This window comes from Stegodyphus dumicola, chromosome 9 (genome assembly GCF_044657685.1).
Source record: "Stegodyphus dumicola isolate Sdum_Otavi_A_Nest chromosome 9, ASM4465768v1".
NCBI lineage: Eukaryota > Metazoa > Arthropoda > Arachnida > Araneae > Eresidae > Stegodyphus > Stegodyphus dumicola.
The window spans coordinates 152,174,620-152,193,858 of record NC_140776.1 but is presented as its reverse complement, the minus strand read 5'-3'; the positions used below and the strand labels follow the sequence as shown (position 1 = coordinate 152,193,858).

Below are 19,239 nucleotides of genomic sequence, written 5' to 3'. Positions count from 1 at the left end.
TAAAATTTCGCATGTAAATAAGCTGTGGATTGGAAAATTTGTTTTAGAGCTTTCTGGAGAAAAATATTCCTTTTCTATACAAAAGCATTGTGAAATGCATGATTTTAAAACTTCTAAACTCAAAATAGGCCACATGTTTAGGCGGAATGGGATAAATCTTGTAGAGACATTAGGATTAATTGGAAAAGCTGGAGAGATGAAAATTAGCAATCGCCTTCGCCGGGAATCGAACCACGGACCTCTGAAATACCGGCTCAGTGTGCTGACTACTACACCACGAAGGCACGCTAGGAAGCCGGAATTTCCTCTTTACCTTATATACTCCTCCTTTTAAAGGGCGACTGGGGTTTTACGACTCTTCATTACCTCAATGCTACTGAAAATGTAAACGTTTTGAATTAGAATGCCAAGTTGTGCGTGGCCGCAACATGTTTTTTGAAATGAAGATGAATATTTAAATAGCTCCGGTTGCCAAACTTTCTCTTCGTTGTGGATCAATATTCTGTGCATTCAATATATCTACAACAACATCACTTCTAAATTTGCTTCGTTATATATTTATATATAAGGGGACATAAAAATGTGTCATAATTTTTGACACATTTTAGAATATTATATCAAATTAACCAAATTGTCATATCATAGTGCAATTTGCACTTTCTTTTTTCTTACCCCTCTCGCCTTTCAGACAATATATTTTAATCAATTTTTGGTTAATATTTGGATTATGGTAACTTGGCGATTTTTTGGCGACCAACCCTGCTTCAGCAACCTGCTAGTTTTTTTTTTTTTTTTTTGGACGCCATTTTGTTTTCACGAAGCAAAGGCTTTTTTTTTTTTTTTTTTTTTACACTCAACATTTTTTTACAACAATCTCCTAGCCGAATTACGCTTATGCTAGAACTTTTATGGAACAAAAGTGCTTAATCATGACGAAGATTAGGTGCGAAATTGGGAGAAAGTGCAGAATCGTCCATGCTTGCTGCGTTTTTAAGAATTGCACATACACGGTATCATCCATGTACACGTCGACCTATTTTCACTTAAAAAAACATCCCAGAATTGCACAAAAATGGCACTGCGCACACTCTTGACTTTATCCATGTACACTGCTGAAGTCCTAGCTAGTAACCTTTATCGCCTTACCAAAATGTCGCAAACTACCTGTTACCATATTCCAAAGATTAGCCCAATTTTTCACCGATAAATCACGCTACACATTAAAATAAAAATTCGCAAAGTTAAATCTTTTAAAAGAAGATAACTCGGAGCTCTTGATGGACTGCTAATGTAATTTTCTTTCAAATGGAAAAAGTAATGTACAGTACAAAATAGTTTACCCAATTTCCATCTCAAATGCACTGTGAACAGTGCCATCTCTTGGTGAAAACGTGCACTAAAATATATCTTGGGTGAAAAAAATTCCGCATCACCCAAAAGGTTAAAGTTTTCTTCTTATTTTTTTTATACTCACTGCAACTATTATTTATGTAGATTGTAACTAATCTATATTTGTATATGAGCCTTTATTTCCTCATTTTCGGTTATCTATGAGCATGTTCTTTCAAACCGTATATTTGACACAAATTTTTTTGTTGATAAATTTATTTGATGCAAATTTATTTGTATATAAATTTAAGAAATCTAAATTGAAATTCGAAATTTCTCTTCCAGCTAATGAAAGAAATTGCAAAATACTCCAGTTCGTTCAATTTTATGTCTTTACGATTGGGTATTTGTGTTCCATCTGGTTGTGAAACAGAGGATGTTGGGAAAATTCTTAAATATCGTAAGTACTTTATTATCATTCTCGTATCATTCTTCCATGCCTCATTTGTGGATTATTAACTCAATATTCCTTTACTTTTAATCTGAAATTTCAGGATTTCTGTATTAATAATCGTATTAATATTTCCGTATTTTATCGCAAATACATTCTTTTATTTAATACACGGAATTTTATAAATATTTTAATGCCTTATTTTATGATTTTAGAATATTTATGATTTAAAGCAAAATATTTTATGAATTTAGAAAGACTTTAAATTTTATTTGGAGAGAAAAAGAACGATGATAAGAAATTTATATGAAATTAGAAAATGTGATGGAAAACGTAAAATAAAATGCTTTATATATTACAGAACTAAAACTGTTAGACTACTTCAGGAATTACAAATATTTGGATCATTCATAATTTCTTATGTATAAAATCACTGCTCAAATAAAGATAATAAATTTATTACATTTGTTATTTTTTGTAATGGAGATATATATACTGTTAATTTTAAACCATGATTTTGAATTATTGCACAATATGCAAACTAGAGAAATTGTAAACATCCTACATCTTTCTGTTCGGACAATCTTTTTAATATCGGGTTTCAATTAATAAGATTTTTCGTGCTTCCTTTAAAAAATTACATGTTTTCTTTCTAGTACTATGCTATTATTTTATTATATTGCACTTTAAATTAGAAGTAAGATTTACACATTAAAATATAAAATTGTTTAAATAGTGAGATAGTTTTGATCAGTTAAAACAAATATGCAAGGAATTCACTTGTTCTTATGCATATTTTATGTTTTTCTAGTCGGTGATATGATCAACTTTGATACGTACGTTTCAAGGTGTGAAGTAAAAGAAGAACTGAAATTTAGCAAAGAAGAAATTGTGTCCTTGTAAGGCTTTATTTACTTTTGATTTAAAGAAATAACTCGAGCATTATCACTAGCTTTACATATTTGCTGAAAACAATATAAAATATATGTATGATAAATGATTCGCTTTATACTCAGAGTAATGCTGAAAATTATTTGTATGTTGTCAAAGATAAATTTTACGTGACGTTGCTTTTATTCAAAACAACTTCATAAACCATTCACTGAAACCTTTTGTTAATTAACTTACTAATATGAAACTATACCCTACTTTGCAATATTAATTCTTCAGTTGTTCAGTTCATTGCTCAACTATAGTAAAGAGAATTTATTAAAGAAAATAATGCTTCAAAGTTGAGCCATAAAACATTTATAAAGACATAACCCTTAAAAAGCAATGTAATGCATGAATGCTCAGCATTGTAAATCGACTTTAAAGGACACAAAATTAGCATTTTTTACATTTTAATATGCTTAATTTAAAATTGTACATTTTAATTACCTCTAATTTCCGGAAAGAAATTCACCATAACTAGTATTCTCAAGTCTTAATCTTTCCTCTAATACAGCAATTCTCAAACAGGGGGAATTTCATTATTTCAATGGGTAATGCAGTCAGCCTCTTATTTACGTGTTAACTATTTAGTTTCAGTTTATGAATATAAAAACACTACTTTTATTCAAGTTTTGATATTTATCAACAGTTTCTATACCTTTTTCTCATTTAATTTATAAAACATAATAAAAGATAATCTAAATTTAAGCAAAGGCATATGTATTTTTCGTGTTTTATACCTGGATTTCCAAATTTATGATGTGTATATACAAGTCACATTTTGGCACTCGGGCGCACACATAAAGCTTGGCAGGAAATAATGACACAGAAGAGGTTAGTTGTTTTGGTCCCACATGTTTATTCAATTCAAATGGTAAATCATTATTCTTTTAGATTCCTCAAGATTACATTCGCGATAATAATTTAGACTAAAATGCGATTAACTTTAAATTTACTGCGTCATACTTTTCAAACAAAGAAGACAGACGGGAAGAGCGGCAGCGAAAGGGTTTTACAGCGGCAGGGGACGGAGAAAAGCAGTCTGACAAAAACTGGCTCGAATTCTTCATTTAACAGCAGCGATTACGTAACATACCAGAATGTTCTCGAAAGTACTGGTCTAGGGGGAAGATCCTGAAATTGCGGAAAGTTAATTAGAGGTTGCCTGTTCTCGTAGAGCAAAGTCATCGTATTTTTTACATTTTACATATATAAGTAAATATGTTCATGTTTATATTTACGTATTCTGTTTATTTGCATAATACCTTATTTATCTCTTTGTCAATATAAAACATACTTGTTAAAATAGCTTTAAAGCCAGGATAAAAAGAACGAAAATTAATTTTTGCTTCGATGAAATTCCGTCTCTCAAGAAATTCAGATGTCCGAGTATCAGAGAATGAAATTTCCCTTTTAAAATGTTTTTCTCGTGACCACTTATGTTATGTACTAGCAACATAACATTTAAAATACATTTAATGCATCTTATATCATTTTACTTTAAAATGAAGTTCTTTAATTTATCTCAAAGCATAATTATTCATGTCATTTAATTACTTTTCATGTAAACACTATCAGCATATCAAATTGTTTTACATGAGCCCACGCTTAAGAAGAATCTTTTCTGCTAATAGAACGATTTGCACTTTATTGGTTTTAAGCTATATTGTTTAAAATGTACGGATATCTTATATTTAGGTTAATATCGTATTTTTGCATTATTTTCATGATTATACATACATCATATAGCGATTTTTTTATGATTTTACTGTAAAATTTACCCTAATTTTTTTTTCCTAAATTTCAGCACCATAGTTTCTATTTTTGCAGCACTGATGATCGTTGGCACATTGACAGACATTTATTCTACTAAGATGAACGTTACTTTCAATAGTAAGTATATCCGCAAATTTAAGAGATATATTTATTATATATTATATTTATTATGTATATAGTAAATATGTAAGTTTCGTTGAATTTCTCTAGTCGATTCCGAAAGTAAATTTTATTTATAAAAAAATGTAATTATTGGCGTAATCAGGAGAAAAATTGAACATAAATAATCTAATAATGGAAACATTTTATATTGCGTGAAATTTATGAAATGATAATTTTACCTCCTTTTCCAAGAAAAATGGTTTTATTCTATTATTTCTAAATGCATAGAACATTCATATACATTGAAAGAAAAAATTGAATAATGCTACTATTTGAATAAAAATGAAATAATATTTGTCAAAAAGAGTTCGTAATTGAGAAAAAGAAACAAATTTATTTACTTGCAATATTATTATGTCTTACAAAACAAAACTTCCCCTACGTCCTCTGACAAAAAAAATATGATTTTTTCACATATTATGCATTCCATAAACGTATGCGACTCTCGTAAACTGAAAATATGAAAGTGGTAGTCAGTTTTTAATCAGCTATTTTCCTGCTGCTTGATAGGTAGGGCATATGTTAAAATTAAATTCATTCCTATTTCCTACGGAGCTGAAAAATGACGCCTTGAGCATCTACTTATAAGAAATAGTGGTGGTTTCCCGAAAATTCCTAGACGCATGAATGACCTACGTTGTGCGAGTTGAGCGTTTCTGCAGCTTTATCGTCGACCTTCAGCAATGCTGACAACGTTGCTCTGGCGAAACTGCAGAAGTTCTGTTCCTTTTGTTTCCCCGGAAATGCAGGCGTTTTCTGTGTCAAGTCCACCAAGAAGAAGACCGTTGTTTCATCTCGAACCCAATGTCCCATAAGATCGATTGAAAACTATAAACAAGGCTTCCATTATCGATGACTATCCGAGGGCTCAACTCAAAGACTAATCCTGGCAGCATCTGCTAGTACTCTGTTATCATTACATTTCATTTCCTCTGTGATTATGGACCTTGGTTTAGTGGATGATCTGAAGTCACAGAGTTTCCCTTCATAATTTTACTACATATTTTACTGCGGAGTTTCTTCTAATGCGTTGAATCTCAACAGCTAATACCTAAGTATCTTTGATGCGCTGGATCTCAACAGCTAATATCTAAGTATCTTTGATGCGTTGGATCTCAACGGCTGGTATCATCAAAAGACAAAAACATTGACAGATCATCTGGGAGAACAAAAGTTGGATACAAGATCATAACACATACTTACTTTTCAACAGTGAGAAGCGATTACATTCCGATCGTGGAAGTGATAGCATTTGAATTAATTATGAAAGGAGAACGTCTTAGGTGATTGTAATGAATATATTTTTTTCACCCATAACAAATCCATATTATCCATATGTACCTTTATTTATCTTGCCACTGCTCAGTCATCTTCATTCCCAGCATGCCACTAAGTGCACGTTAAATATGCACATCTTAAATGTAAACTTTTATTTTTAATAAAATAAAATAAATAAATATTAATTTGCATACAGCTTCTTCAGACTCCAGTTTGATCCTAGGAGGATAATAAGTTCATTTTTCCTATAGGCTTTGTATCTGATGCAATATTCTTGAAAATGATAAAATAGAGGGTAAAACTACACTCTTTGCAAAAACATCGAAGCACCAAGAAGGATTTTTGCGATCGTGACGAAATTTGGCATGCAAAAACATCGTGATCGAACCTGCAAATGATCAAAGTTTCAAGGCAAATGAATAGGAGTTTCAATCATAGCGCGCAATTCGCAAAGTAGAAAACCAAAACAGAGACGGAATTTTTTTTTTTTTTTGTTTTTGTTGCTGCTACAGTAATTACGTAAAGAAGCAACTAAAGATGCCATTACGACGATATCGAAGACTCGAAGACCTTACAGACAGCTAAACGACTTCGAACGTGGTCGCATTGTAGCGTTGCGTGAAGCTGGGTGTTCATTTCGAGCAATAGGCCGCCACCTACAGAGTACAGACACTACTGTGCAAATATATTGGCAGCAATGGTTGCTACTTGGAAATTGCCGACGAAATGAAGGCTCTGGAAGACCAAGGAGCAAAAATGCGAGGCAAGATAGGATGATTGTTCGCCAGGCCCGAACCGCCCCAACGGTATCAATGTCGACTATTCCAAGCACTACAGCTACGACTATGCTTCTCGTGGAACCGTCTACCATTTCACGACGCTTGTCTGAGGCGGGGTTACGCTCACGTGGGCCTTTAAGATGTTTGCCTTTGACCCCACAACATCGGCGGATTTGTCTTGAGTGGTGTCACAGCCTATCATCATGGCTGCCATCAGACTGGCATCATATAGTGTTCAGTGATGAATTTCGCTTCACTCTTGAAGCAGATGACCACAGTGTTCGTGTCTGGAGAGGACGGGGCCAGCGGTCCCAATCAGCCTTTGTTTTACAAAGGCATACAGCCATGACCCCTGTTGTGATGATGTGGGGCGCTATTTCTAATGACAGCAGGCCATTTTTAGTCATTCTCCTTACATCTTTAACAGCTCAACGATATGTTGATACCATCCTGCGGCCTGTTGCATTACTCTTCATGGTACGTCATCCTGGGGCCATTTTACAACAAGATAATGACAGGCCACATACCGCTAGCATATCTCTGAACTGTCTCCGAGCAGTGATACTCTTCCTTCGCCAGCAAGGTCACCAGACCTTTCACCAATCGACCATGTCTGGGGCATGGTAGGCCGCCAGAGCGACAACTGATGAATGCCTGGCAGAATGTGTCGTAGGATGACATTAGGAACCTCTACCACTCCTTGCCTCGACGAATTCAAGCATGCATTGCCGTCAGGGGCGGTTCGACCAACTACTAATTTGAACACTCAATGGGGGATTGCGAGCCGTGAACAGGTACTATGACCTTGATTTTTCAATCATTTTATTATCTGTGTATGAGCTCTACACATATTCAGTTTCATCAAAAAGAACCACTTCCTTAACGGTGCTTTGATTTTTTTGCAAAAGAGTGTATTTTAGCTTTGAATTATAGGTATAGTTAGTTTACCCCTTAATCCTCAATCCTTACATTTTGAACAAAGTTCCTTAAATAGTCAGATATTTTTACTATCCCATTTATATCATAGCTTAAATGTCTGAGAATTTTAGGAAGTAACATGAATTTTTGTAATTTTTTTTTTTTTTTCTGAATACCACAGAAAGAAGCGGATCTCGACAATTTACTGTGGTTTTCAGTTTTTACATTACAATTTTTTAATACAATTACAGATTATTGTTCCTTGCTAATTTTAAGTTAGCATAAGTTGTCAGCAGCGCAATTGTAGGGATATTGTTAATGATTGTTAATGCTTGTGTGCTTTCAGGATTTAAGCGTCTGCTTCGCGAAATTTTGCTTTTTTCTCGAGAGAGATTATTAGTAAAGAACAGAAGTTTAAACGATTTTCGCTTTTAATCAATGATTTTTATTGGATGATTTCGAATGTGTGTTTTAAAACTAAACTTTTTTCAACCTTAACTTTGCTTTCATTTTATTGATAAGTACCACCCACAGCTTTTTATGCTAAGCTTAATGAAAATTTGCTTTTTCTTTCATTTATTTTAAACCAATGCCTATGTCGCAGGTTAACTGAAAAATCCGGCTTACTGCAAACAGCGGCAATGAGCATGGCTAACTGTAAATTATCTTGAATCTCCTAATTAGTCTGATACCTTTTAGATTTACTGTAATGATCACGTATACCTTCAAGCTAAGTAGAAAATGTATATTGGTTTGTTTAAATAGCTTGGTTTCATCAAGGCTTATTGCAATACGCCTAAGGTTATGAACGCGTATTAAATAGTAATCCGATTAAAAAATTATTATTCTTTCAGTACTTATCTCAGTAGAATTCTAAATTTCTTATCATTTACCAGGATAAGGAAACAATCATTTAAAAACTACGCAACAATCATCTTTGTTTGAGGATTATTATAATCAAAAGTAATTATGTTCTATTCGTTGTTATTCATATAAATATTATGAAAATGGTTATAGTTATGAAAATGAAAATAATGATACAACACTGTACTAACAGTAGTAAACCAAATTCGAGTAATGTTTAGATGTTTAATACTGTTCTTACAGTTATCGGTGACCTGCCGTTGCGAATTTTCTACATCATTCTTTTTTATTTATTTCTATATAGCGAACTTCGACACCCCGTAAGAATTTCTTTGCAGATATTGTTCGTTAAGTCACAGATATAATTCCAAATTTTATTGCCACCGTGGTCTAATACACATAAAATTCTTTCAAATATTTATAATCTAAATTCTTTTTGTTAACAATAAACGGCAACAGCAAATATATTTTAAAAAAGCACAGATAAAAAAAAACAGAAAAAATATTCCATATTCGAAGTCACATTTAGTGAAGATGAGATATACTAAAGTGTGAACCAGCTTGAGAGAAGAAACAAAAATAATTATCTCAAGAATCAACTGCAGATGTACACACATAATAAATGAATACAGAACAGAAAAACTATTTATGTTTTCATACGGGAAAAAAACACGATAATGTAAAACTTAAAAGTAGAAAAAATACAAAGAAATACATACTTAGATTAATATTTAATTTACATGAAGCATTACTGACCTCTAGGGCGATTAATTTAGGTTCCTTTTGTTCCTACTTAAGGGGAACTGTATCATTCGTCCTATAATAATAGGTATGTGATCAGTCCTGTAAAAATAGGTCCTAAAAATAGGTATGCAATCTGAATTCTTTTTTTTTTCCATGAAGCTTTTAACAACTTATAAATTTCAAAGAATACTCAATGCATAATTATTTTTTTGTAAACTCCGTTTTTCCACTTTATTTCAGACAAAGCAGGTCGACTTCTGTTGGTCTTCTCCTTACCTCGGAACGTGAAAAAGCTTCTGAAGACACAAAACAGTTCCGGGCCTTTCAGTTGCTTACATGGCATTCGATTTATAACTACCTTATGGATTGTGTTCTCCCATTCTTACTATGTGCTTAACTATTATGCTCTAAGTAAGTATGTTCTATGAGATTAGTGTAAAACCTTAAAATTCGTAATGATTAAGGATATAGTAATTACATAAACATGAAATTAATTTTAATTCATCAGATTTTGCATATCATCACAGAAGTTTTGTTTCAACAAAAAAGTCGTAAACGACAAACTAAATAATACGAGCAATTAGAAAGCGGAAAATGGTGTATTTTTAAGAGCAAAAAATGAATGAAAACAGAATATTTATAATTTCTGAAGCGTTCACTAAAAAAATGGCTATAATTGAAAAGGTCAAAATATACGTACAATTACTCTTTTATAATTAGGAGTAGATCTATATATGACTAGTATGATTTGTATCTATCGACAAAACAGTCTGGTCATCTATAAGAAAACACAGCCTGTTTAGCTATAACCTGAGAATTTTCTTTTTTTTTTTAATTTTAATTCATTAATATACCTTGCGCCTTCTTTGCTAAAATGATTAATATTCGAAATAAGCTACTAAGCAACTCATCAAAGGTAGAAGTAGACTTCCAGAAAGAAATGCCATGAAATACATAACAGTTTCTGTTCTACGTAAATTAGATTTCTGAAAAAGCATTATTTCACCCTGTGAAGATAAAACTTTCAAAAATTTCTAGTATTGCCACCAACAGCTGCTTTGCTGACGACCATAGGTACTTAAAGTAGTGAACATGGAATAACTATTATAAAGGAGAACTGAGTGGAAACTTCTTTAATTTATTTGTTGCAGTCAAAGTATTTGTAATAATACTGATGAAATATTGAATCAGGATTATTTCTAAGCACCCTCTCTCATAAAAGCGATAAAAGTAATTCACTGTGTTGTACCTTTCACTTACATCTACTGATACACTATGAATAGCATAAAACATGCACTTCAGTGTTCAAACTTAAGAGAACAAACATGTTTTTCTAATTGTTTCAAAAAATACTAAACAAACACTAGACGGTCTGCAAAGAAATAGTAATGTAATCCTGCTAGTATCGACTATGCGATCGTACTGATGTAATTGATAAGGATACAAGTGGTGCTTATGTAGGTATCGAATATGTAATCGTTCTCATCTTTTTGTCACCTTTCTCAATACATACCAAAAACTCTATGCAATTATAGGGAAATAAATAAAACTTTAGTATTTAGTTTTGAAACTTTCTAGAAGTTTGTTTCATTGCTCCAATTGCTGTTCTGTAAACATTATGACAAGATCTCTCAATAGCACAGTACTCATTTTTAGGTTTTAGTTGTTTCTTAATCAATTTTTATTTGAAAACATTCTTCTCATAACGAGCAGCACTTGCAGTTATTGTTAGGAAACTTAATGGCCAATTCCCAAGACTGTAATATACGACTTCCTAGGGGAATATCCACAAGATTTATTAAATTGAAATGCATCAACATGCTGACCAGCTATCCTCTCCTCGAAAAACTGTGAAGTGCAGAAATATTAGTAAATTGGAGTTACAGCAATCCCACGTTCAGCTTGTAAGATGGGTGAATGTAACCCTTAGTATCGTCTATAATTTTTTGGAACAGTTTCAGGAAATTGGATCCTTATCCGCAAAGAATGAGTAAGGGTACCCAAGAGCCACGACGCCTAATACTGAGTGGTGTTTAACATTTTCAGCCAAGATTTTGAGGCTATAGCCATACAGTTTTCTCGGAAACTATCCCTGCTACTAGATCTTTTTTTTTTTTTTCCAAAAGTTAGTATTTCCAAAAGACTTTATGAGAGGGGAAGTTTTGACAAAAGACCATTCCATTCAAGCATTCATATAAAACAGCACGCGTAGCTTAGTGCAGAAAACATTATCCTTGGAGCCAATCTGAGCGAAACCAAGTCCTGTTCACTGATGAAACTATATTAAGAATAAATGCTGATTATTTAGGCATCTTCATCTGTACAGAGTCTGTACTCAGTGCCATTCCTGCAATAACATAAAAAGAATCACTCTGAGGTGGAGTTGCCATGGTCTCAGCAGCCACCATTTTGGATGGCCTCCATGTGTTTGAGAAATGTTTCATGTCTGCTCAGAGATCAGGAGGAGCTTGCTCAGAGGCAGGAGATCTTAAAGAGACATGTCTTATACATGACATGTCATAGATATATTTTGTTCTTATTTCCTTTTTATGCGTGACAACGCTCATCCACATGGTGATCGTCGAACAACTTCAAAGTGAAGATATTCGGCCAGATTTCCACATCTAAAAGCGACTGAAGATATCTGTAATGCAATTGGTAAAGTAATTCCAGTTCAGTACTGCCACCAAGAAACATACAGTAGTTAAGATTGGAATGGATTTTATTGATTAGGACGAAGCCGACTAGGGATTTCTGCCTAAGGAGAGGTACACCTTCAGAAAATACTTTCTAAGAGAATGTGGCTGTTACTTTCCTTATAAAATGAGAAAATTATGGAAGCACTCGTGGAACCATCTCTTCCGTTTCAATCTGAACCAGAGTAAAACTACCAGTGTCTAACTATCTTATCCCTCGCTCATTGTTAGGTTACGAGTTAAGATCTCCTTGGGTGTAGGACTAAGTGCGGATGTCGCCGGGACTCATTAACTACCTTATTAATAGTACAATCTCTTTCCGGAGTAAACGGTCTCATTGTACTTACCAGATCTTTCTCTGTACAGTACATTACATACATCAATGCCAATCATAGAATGATTGCATCAAAATGATTCTAGTAGATGATTATCTCCAGCAGATGAATAAATAAATTTATCAAAACTAAATCGACAAAGAAGCGAAATTCAAGAAAATACTGAAACACAATGTTTTACAACTTCATCTAATGGCAATGAATGTAATTTCAAACATGTACTAATTTTCAGTAATTATTACAGAACATTACTGGTTCATGTTTATATATCATTGGATATAAATCGATAAAACAGTACTTTTTTTTGTTACGAATATCGTTGTAAATGAATATTTGTTATTTGAATAAGCATTCTGTTTCTAACATACGTGATGAACGTGTATTTCTTCAAAATTCTCAACACCTGTTATAGTGTTACTAATTTCAGTCTTTCATTTATCGTATCTGTAATCAGTCTTTAAATAGAAAAACAACAACAAGCCAAATACATCAAGACTTTCCAATGCATGTCACACACAGAAGAGAAGAATAGAGTAACATCATGTTTTTGTACCATTCAAGGTATGAGCAATGAGTTGATAAGGAATTCACATGAATTAACATCTCATCGCTTGTTAAGGATTTGAACATCTCTGTAATAATCACATATGACAGAAATGTCATGAAATATGACAAAAATTTATCTTGTGTCAAAGCAATGCCTTTTTTAATTAATTTACTCTAGATGATCAGTAACTTGCAATTAGTGAATATTAATGGATTGTACAATATCTATTCATACTAATTAGATAATGGTGTATGATTCTGTTATTGCCGTTTTCTTCCGTCTGGTTCATTGTAGGTTTAAGTTTGTTAACGGTCCTTTGGTTTTTGCTGGAGGCGTTTATAGTTGCTTTTATTCAATCTGAACTTTCTTCTGATCGTCAATAAGTTCCGCCCACTTCATTTAAAAATTATGGAGACATATATAAATAATATTTTAAATTATGCACAATTATTTAATACCATTTTTGTGTATAAAAATAAGTATTTTGAAATTATAGCATATTTCTTGTCTTTTAGCGGGTCTACTCAAAACTATGACGATTGGCAAAGATATCGCTTTCCAAATAGTGATGAACGGGACTTTTGCAGTTGAAACATTCGTCTGCATAGGGTAAGCGTAGCATACTGCCTAATCTATTCTCTCTGTTTTTTAACTTGAAATCTTTACACTTTCAGAAGGGAAAGAAGTTTTTAAAAATAAATAAAAAAGATTAAAAAAATTAGTTAACAATTTGAAGAGATTTTATTCTAACCTAATACTTTATGAGTGATTTTACATTAAAACTTTTCGTAAAAAAATTTAAATAAATAAATGTAAAAGAAGTCATACAATCGACCTTTCTTCCAACATAAAAAGAATATGACAAAAGGCGATTTAGTCTCATAAGTCTCTTGTGAAAGCTATATAAAGTGTTTTAAAGTATTATTCCTAACAGAATGGTGAATATCTTTCATTTCTCCCAAACAAACGATTTGCATTCATACTAAGATATTTCACAAATGACGTTAACAAATTAATACAGTTTATTAATGTGGAGATCCGCAACAAACAGTATGCAGCTATCTTCCTGCTAGAAGTGATCCAAACTGTTGACCACAACCAGGATGGAGTATTTGCATGTAAGTTAGTTTCCTGACGTAAACTTAGACTTTATGTTTTCTTATTACCAATTCACTGCGTTTAGATGACAAACAAATGAACTGCACGTTTCTTCAACATTTTTAACCCATTATTGCACATATAATACTGCTAGCAGTTTCTTGCTTCATACTTCTAAAGCGCTGCCTACCTTTATGCCACGGATATTATAATCCTGGTCCAAACATTTCGTATACAAGTTACCAAAACAACCGCGTTTAACAGGAAAATTATTAAAGTCGAGATTAGAAGGAAATTTTAAAAAATCCAAATATTCTAGAGTAATCCAAAGATAACAACTCAAATTTGAAATTTAAATTTATTTATGTATTATTTTCTTTCATGTTCACACGAATGGATATGTTAAAGATAAACTACTACATATCTTTCTGATTTATATAACACTTTATCTGAAAGGCATACAGTAGACATATACGATGTGATGATAATATTTTTGTTAAATATTTATTTTACATTCAAAAGCCACCTTTTTCTGACTTATCTTTTAATTTTATGTCTTCAGAATTCTACGTGTTTTATGTAATTTTATGTAAATTCGAAAATGCAATAAATGCTGCAAAAATGAAAAAATTACGATAATTGGTATGTCTAAAAAGATTAAAGGCAAAATATGTAAAAAATTTACTTCTCTCGATGCATCGTTGTCAGAGGGGTTGGTGTGTTGAGACAAACAAATGGAACAGCCTGTTTCTGAACTGACAATGACACAAATTCGCTAAATTTAAAGCTTCTGTGAATGTGTTACAAATCTATTTGTGTCTCTTTGGGTCCAACCCCTACAGGTGGCAATAACAAGAGTTTTTACTCAATTTTTCGTGAATCCCAATGCAGTTAAAATTCAAATAATAGCATAAAAAGAGTTAAATTTTTTTTATTCTCATTGATTTAATTACAAAACATGTGGCTCAAAATAATTCTGCACCCACATACAAACAAAGAATTAAATAATGAACATAATAGAATGAATTTCATATATCATGTAACAAACTATTGTAAATAAAGAAAAAAATATTGCGTCAAAAATTAAAAATAAATCAAAATCGTAAAAGTAAAAACACTACAAATATTAAATTCTTGTTATCGAAATTCTGCGCTGAGTTAACCCTAATATGTGCTTCCGAGAAAACAAATCATTTGAACTGAAAAATTAAAGCTAGTGGTGTTTTTCTTATGAAAAAGGAAAAACTCTATAAGTAGTGTAGAATAAAAGATAGTGTATTGTGGTGGTGGTGTATTTAATTACGGCTAAGCACACTAGGGCTATCTGCCTAAAGGGAGGAATGCCTTCGTGGAGGACTTTCTAAGGGAAACTGGCTCGTATACACAGTACACATGGGGAAAACCACGAAAACACCCATGCAGCCAGCCCGTTCGCGGGACTCGAACCGAATTACCAGTGTTCAGCGACTTTACCGCTCGGCCGCTGGTGGGCGTAGAATAAAAGAAAAATGGAAAGATGTGAATTGATCTAAGTCGATCAGTGCATCTCTGAAGTATCAGAGCGGAGTCGTATGCATCAGTGTGGTAACTCTACAGTAATTATTCTAGTATTATAGAAAACCGCCAAATGAGTAAACTCATTTTTTGAGTTGAAGTCGTAGTGCTTTTTAAACGAGAGAGGAATTGCAATGTTTAATTTGCAAGAATGATTTCTTTTAAACGTGGTGTGGCGTGTAAATTTATAACTTTGAAAAAATTGAGTGAAGCAAATAAATTTGATGCTTAAGAAAAGAAATTTGGTTAAAGTATAAAGAAATAATCGTTAAATTCAGCCAAATATTACAATTCGATTGTGAATTTATAACTCTCCCTTGAAAATTACTAAGATTAAAAGCAACAAAACGAAATAATATGTAATTTTTTGCACAATAAAGGTTTTACTCTGGCAGGCCGCTAAAGTGAGCACATTTTCCTAAGTGAAGGCGAACATTAAACCTACTACTCAAAATTAAAACAAATGTAATGACTGTGATAATGTTGCGAAATGCTCATCATGCTGCGGTGAGATAACTTCCTCGCAAAGCGGTGCTAGGGTTGCCAGAAGGTGGAAAATAAAAATCAAGGTTGCCACATTTGGCGCGAAATCCCCCTTTTGGTAACAAAATTGGCGATATGTCACAGATGGAGCGAGAAAATTCTAGAACGCATTCTTAGCGGTTTTCTCGGGAATATTCTCGAAGGTAGGTTAAAGCTATATATATATATCCTGCCTGTGCGCGAGGTAGTAGTGTCTTGATATCAGAGATTAGCTTCTTAGCAATCGAGCGAGTGGAAAGCTGTATATCAGTGCTTTGCCGTGAAGCTGCCTTCACCGCTGTAGTCTGAAGGCTGTGTTGCTGATTGTTTCAGAGCGTTTATCGTAGCTTTTCGATGACTGAAAAGGTGTCTTTTGACTGAAAAGGTCCTGTGTAACAGTGCTTACTGGCGAATAAATTGCGTTTCGATTCTTCATCCAGTATTATCACAAATTACTCCAAATCCACGAATGCGTAGAACAGAAAAGAAAGAATGTTTAATTAAACTGTGTTAATGCTTTCAGTCTCTACTACTGTAAAGGTTTTAGGTGAAAAGTTTAAAGTTGAAAAATCATTTTTAGACTGACAAGTTTAATTTAGTAAGCTGTTTTGAAATAATGTTTTGGTGAATTTTCTTATTTTTTAGTGTTTTAACTAATACTCTAAGTTCTTTTGAAATACTTGACTGTCAATACTTTTATTTTTAATTCTTTTGGTTTATTTAAGTATAGCGCTTACCGTGATTTCTCTGGAGGAATTTAGTTGCCAATTAAAACCCTTAATTATATTGAAAGTGAAAAATCTTATTTTGTCAAATAATTTGAATTTTGTGGAAGTTGTAAATTTATAGATCTAAGTGATCGTGTTCATTATCATTGGTGTTAGATTTGTTGGCGTAAGATATTTTGGATAGATGCCTTAATTTTATTTAATTTTGATTAGACGGTTTGACAATCTCTGCCTATTATTAAAAAATGCACCCACTTCAGCACCTCAATTTCAAGGCATTTTTAATTTAGGAGTTCAAATTGTTTATTTGCTTCTGATCATATTTTAGGGTTAACACGATCCAATGCTTCAGTCACACAAGGATTTAACGTTCGAGGTGTTTTTCTAGATTCATTTTACGATTTTAATAAATTTTTATTTTTTGACAAGGTAGTTGTTTCCTTATTTAGAATAGTTTGTTATGGGATACTAATTAATATTATTACATAACGCTTATTATTCTGTTATGTTTACTATTTTATGTTTTGTTTGTATTTAGTTTCAGAATTAGTTTACTCGACATTTTTTCTATTTAAAGCAATGAAAGAGCTGTTTTATGCTATGATATCAACCTTAACTGTTTTTGGATTCGTGGAAAAATTGAGTAAAAGTTCTTCTTTGCAAGTGTTGAACTGTTAGAGACACAAATAGTTCTGCACCTTTTTTGTAGTTTAAGGAAGTTTTAAATTTAGAAAATATGTATCATTATCAGTTCAAAAACAAAACAGCCTATTCCATTTATCTTTCTCATTTGCATCAACCCCCTGACGAAGATGGCCTAGATATGTTTTATTTCTTCTCTTTTGAAGCATTTATTCCACTCTCGATCTCCTTTCTGGACTAGTATATTTAATCACAGTGGTTTAAAGCTTAAACATACGATTTTATTTTATTTATTATTATGTTAGCATGAACAGTGTTTAATATGATTTACGCAAATAAGGAAAAATTAAGTTCCTAATGCATAAAATCGCAAATATTAGTGATTGCGAAATAAATTATATACAGCTACATTGTTATATTTAAGCTAATGATAAAAATATTAATGGGATGAAAAAAAAAAAAAAAAAAACTCGAAAGTTTCCTCGATTTTAGCTTCGTCTATTGTCCCTGAACATTGTGTATAAATGTGTAACAGGATTCTAAAAATTAATTGTAAATTGTTTTAACGTTATCGATATGTTTTGAATGCTCTTTATTCGAATAAGGTGAGAACGTTTTTCTTCTCCTGCATACATAATTTATTGAAAAAGTTAATCTTGTGGAGAAAGCTCTAAACACAAGAATAACTTTACCACATTAATGAGCTGCTTAGTACTGGTTAAATACAGGATTCATTGGAAAGCCTTTTATAGTGGTGTGAAAAAATTAAGGACAAGGTAACATTGGTATACAATATCGTCCCGGAGTGTTTCTAATAAGTATGATGCATACCATAAAATTGTCGAGATGCCAGGCTACGTAAAGGTGAACGGCCTAAAATACAAAGGCTAAAATAGAGCTTTATTTGAATGTGAGGTCTGATTACAGCATTATAAAAGACGAAAACTCCACTTTACAGGCAGCAGGAGGATGTGACAACTCCTGAATATTGCCTGTACATGTATTGCCTGTTTATCGCAACGCACTTTTGAGTTACTAGGGCCAAGTCCTCTTGAAGTGCTGATCGCAACTGCGGAAGTTTCAACTGCAAATAGCGACATTGCATAAACGTATTTCCCACCGGTGGGCAAATTTATTTAGATCCGAAGATTATACGAGTCAATCCCTGAGGCTAATATCTTCACATCCTGTAAAAGCTACTGTAGGATAAGGCATAGACTTGTCTCTCATGAAGGGGAAATAATGGCTCGCAGCAGTCCTGAAATGATGCTCGTTAGGAGAACCTCGGTCTAAAATGGAACTTGTTAAGAGAGCCTCGGTACAACAGCTGTCCCCAGTGACTGAACCTCTTTAGAATATATGGAACTCCGTATTACCATTAAACAGTATGTCTCCCCAAACGAGAACTCTGCTTCCTACAAGTTGAAATCTTAATGGAAAATTAGTATGGATCTTTAAAAGTTAGACGCTTGAAATCGTCAGTAAAAAGTATCCGTTTGCTATTTTTGAGGAGTACTTAACCCACTGTTGAGTTCCTCAGTCCCTGTGCTTCCACCGCCACAGATAGTCTGAAATAAATTTTTCATTGCACGTATGTCTTTCTGAGTATACAAATTACCTATGAGCTCTCTTATGATGGGTTTAAAAAGCGACTTCAGGTATTTAGTAGCGTGTTTTGTGATTATATTTCGCTGCGTGTTTCCATTTCTTATCGCCAGTATTTCATTACTGGTTTTTCGGGCCCTGTTCGTATTGATGAACATTTTGCTAAACATCAGTGCACCATACTGTACTCAATTCAAGCGCCTCTGCTACATTAACCACACTTCAACATTCCTGCATCTTTCCGATAGTTCGATCTCGAGCAAAGTCATCCAGAGTTT

At 32.9% G+C, this 19,239-nt stretch overlaps 1 protein-coding gene across 1 annotated transcript in view; it reads left to right on the top strand.

Moving 5' to 3' along the window:
- LOC118181500 (nose resistant to fluoxetine protein 6-like) overlaps nucleotides 1–19,239 on the top strand; it is a 75,205-nt gene that overhangs the window by 15,361 nt on the left and 40,605 nt on the right. The window contains exons 3-7 of the mRNA XM_085824248.1: nucleotides 1,675–1,789; nucleotides 2,592–2,679; nucleotides 4,521–4,606; nucleotides 9,475–9,645; nucleotides 13,328–13,421. Of these exons, the coding sequence (XP_085680374.1) occupies nucleotides 1,675–1,789; nucleotides 2,592–2,679; nucleotides 4,521–4,606; nucleotides 9,475–9,645; nucleotides 13,328–13,421 (554 nt within the window). The remainder of the gene's footprint in view (nucleotides 1–1,674; nucleotides 1,790–2,591; nucleotides 2,680–4,520; nucleotides 4,607–9,474; nucleotides 9,646–13,327; nucleotides 13,422–19,239) is intronic.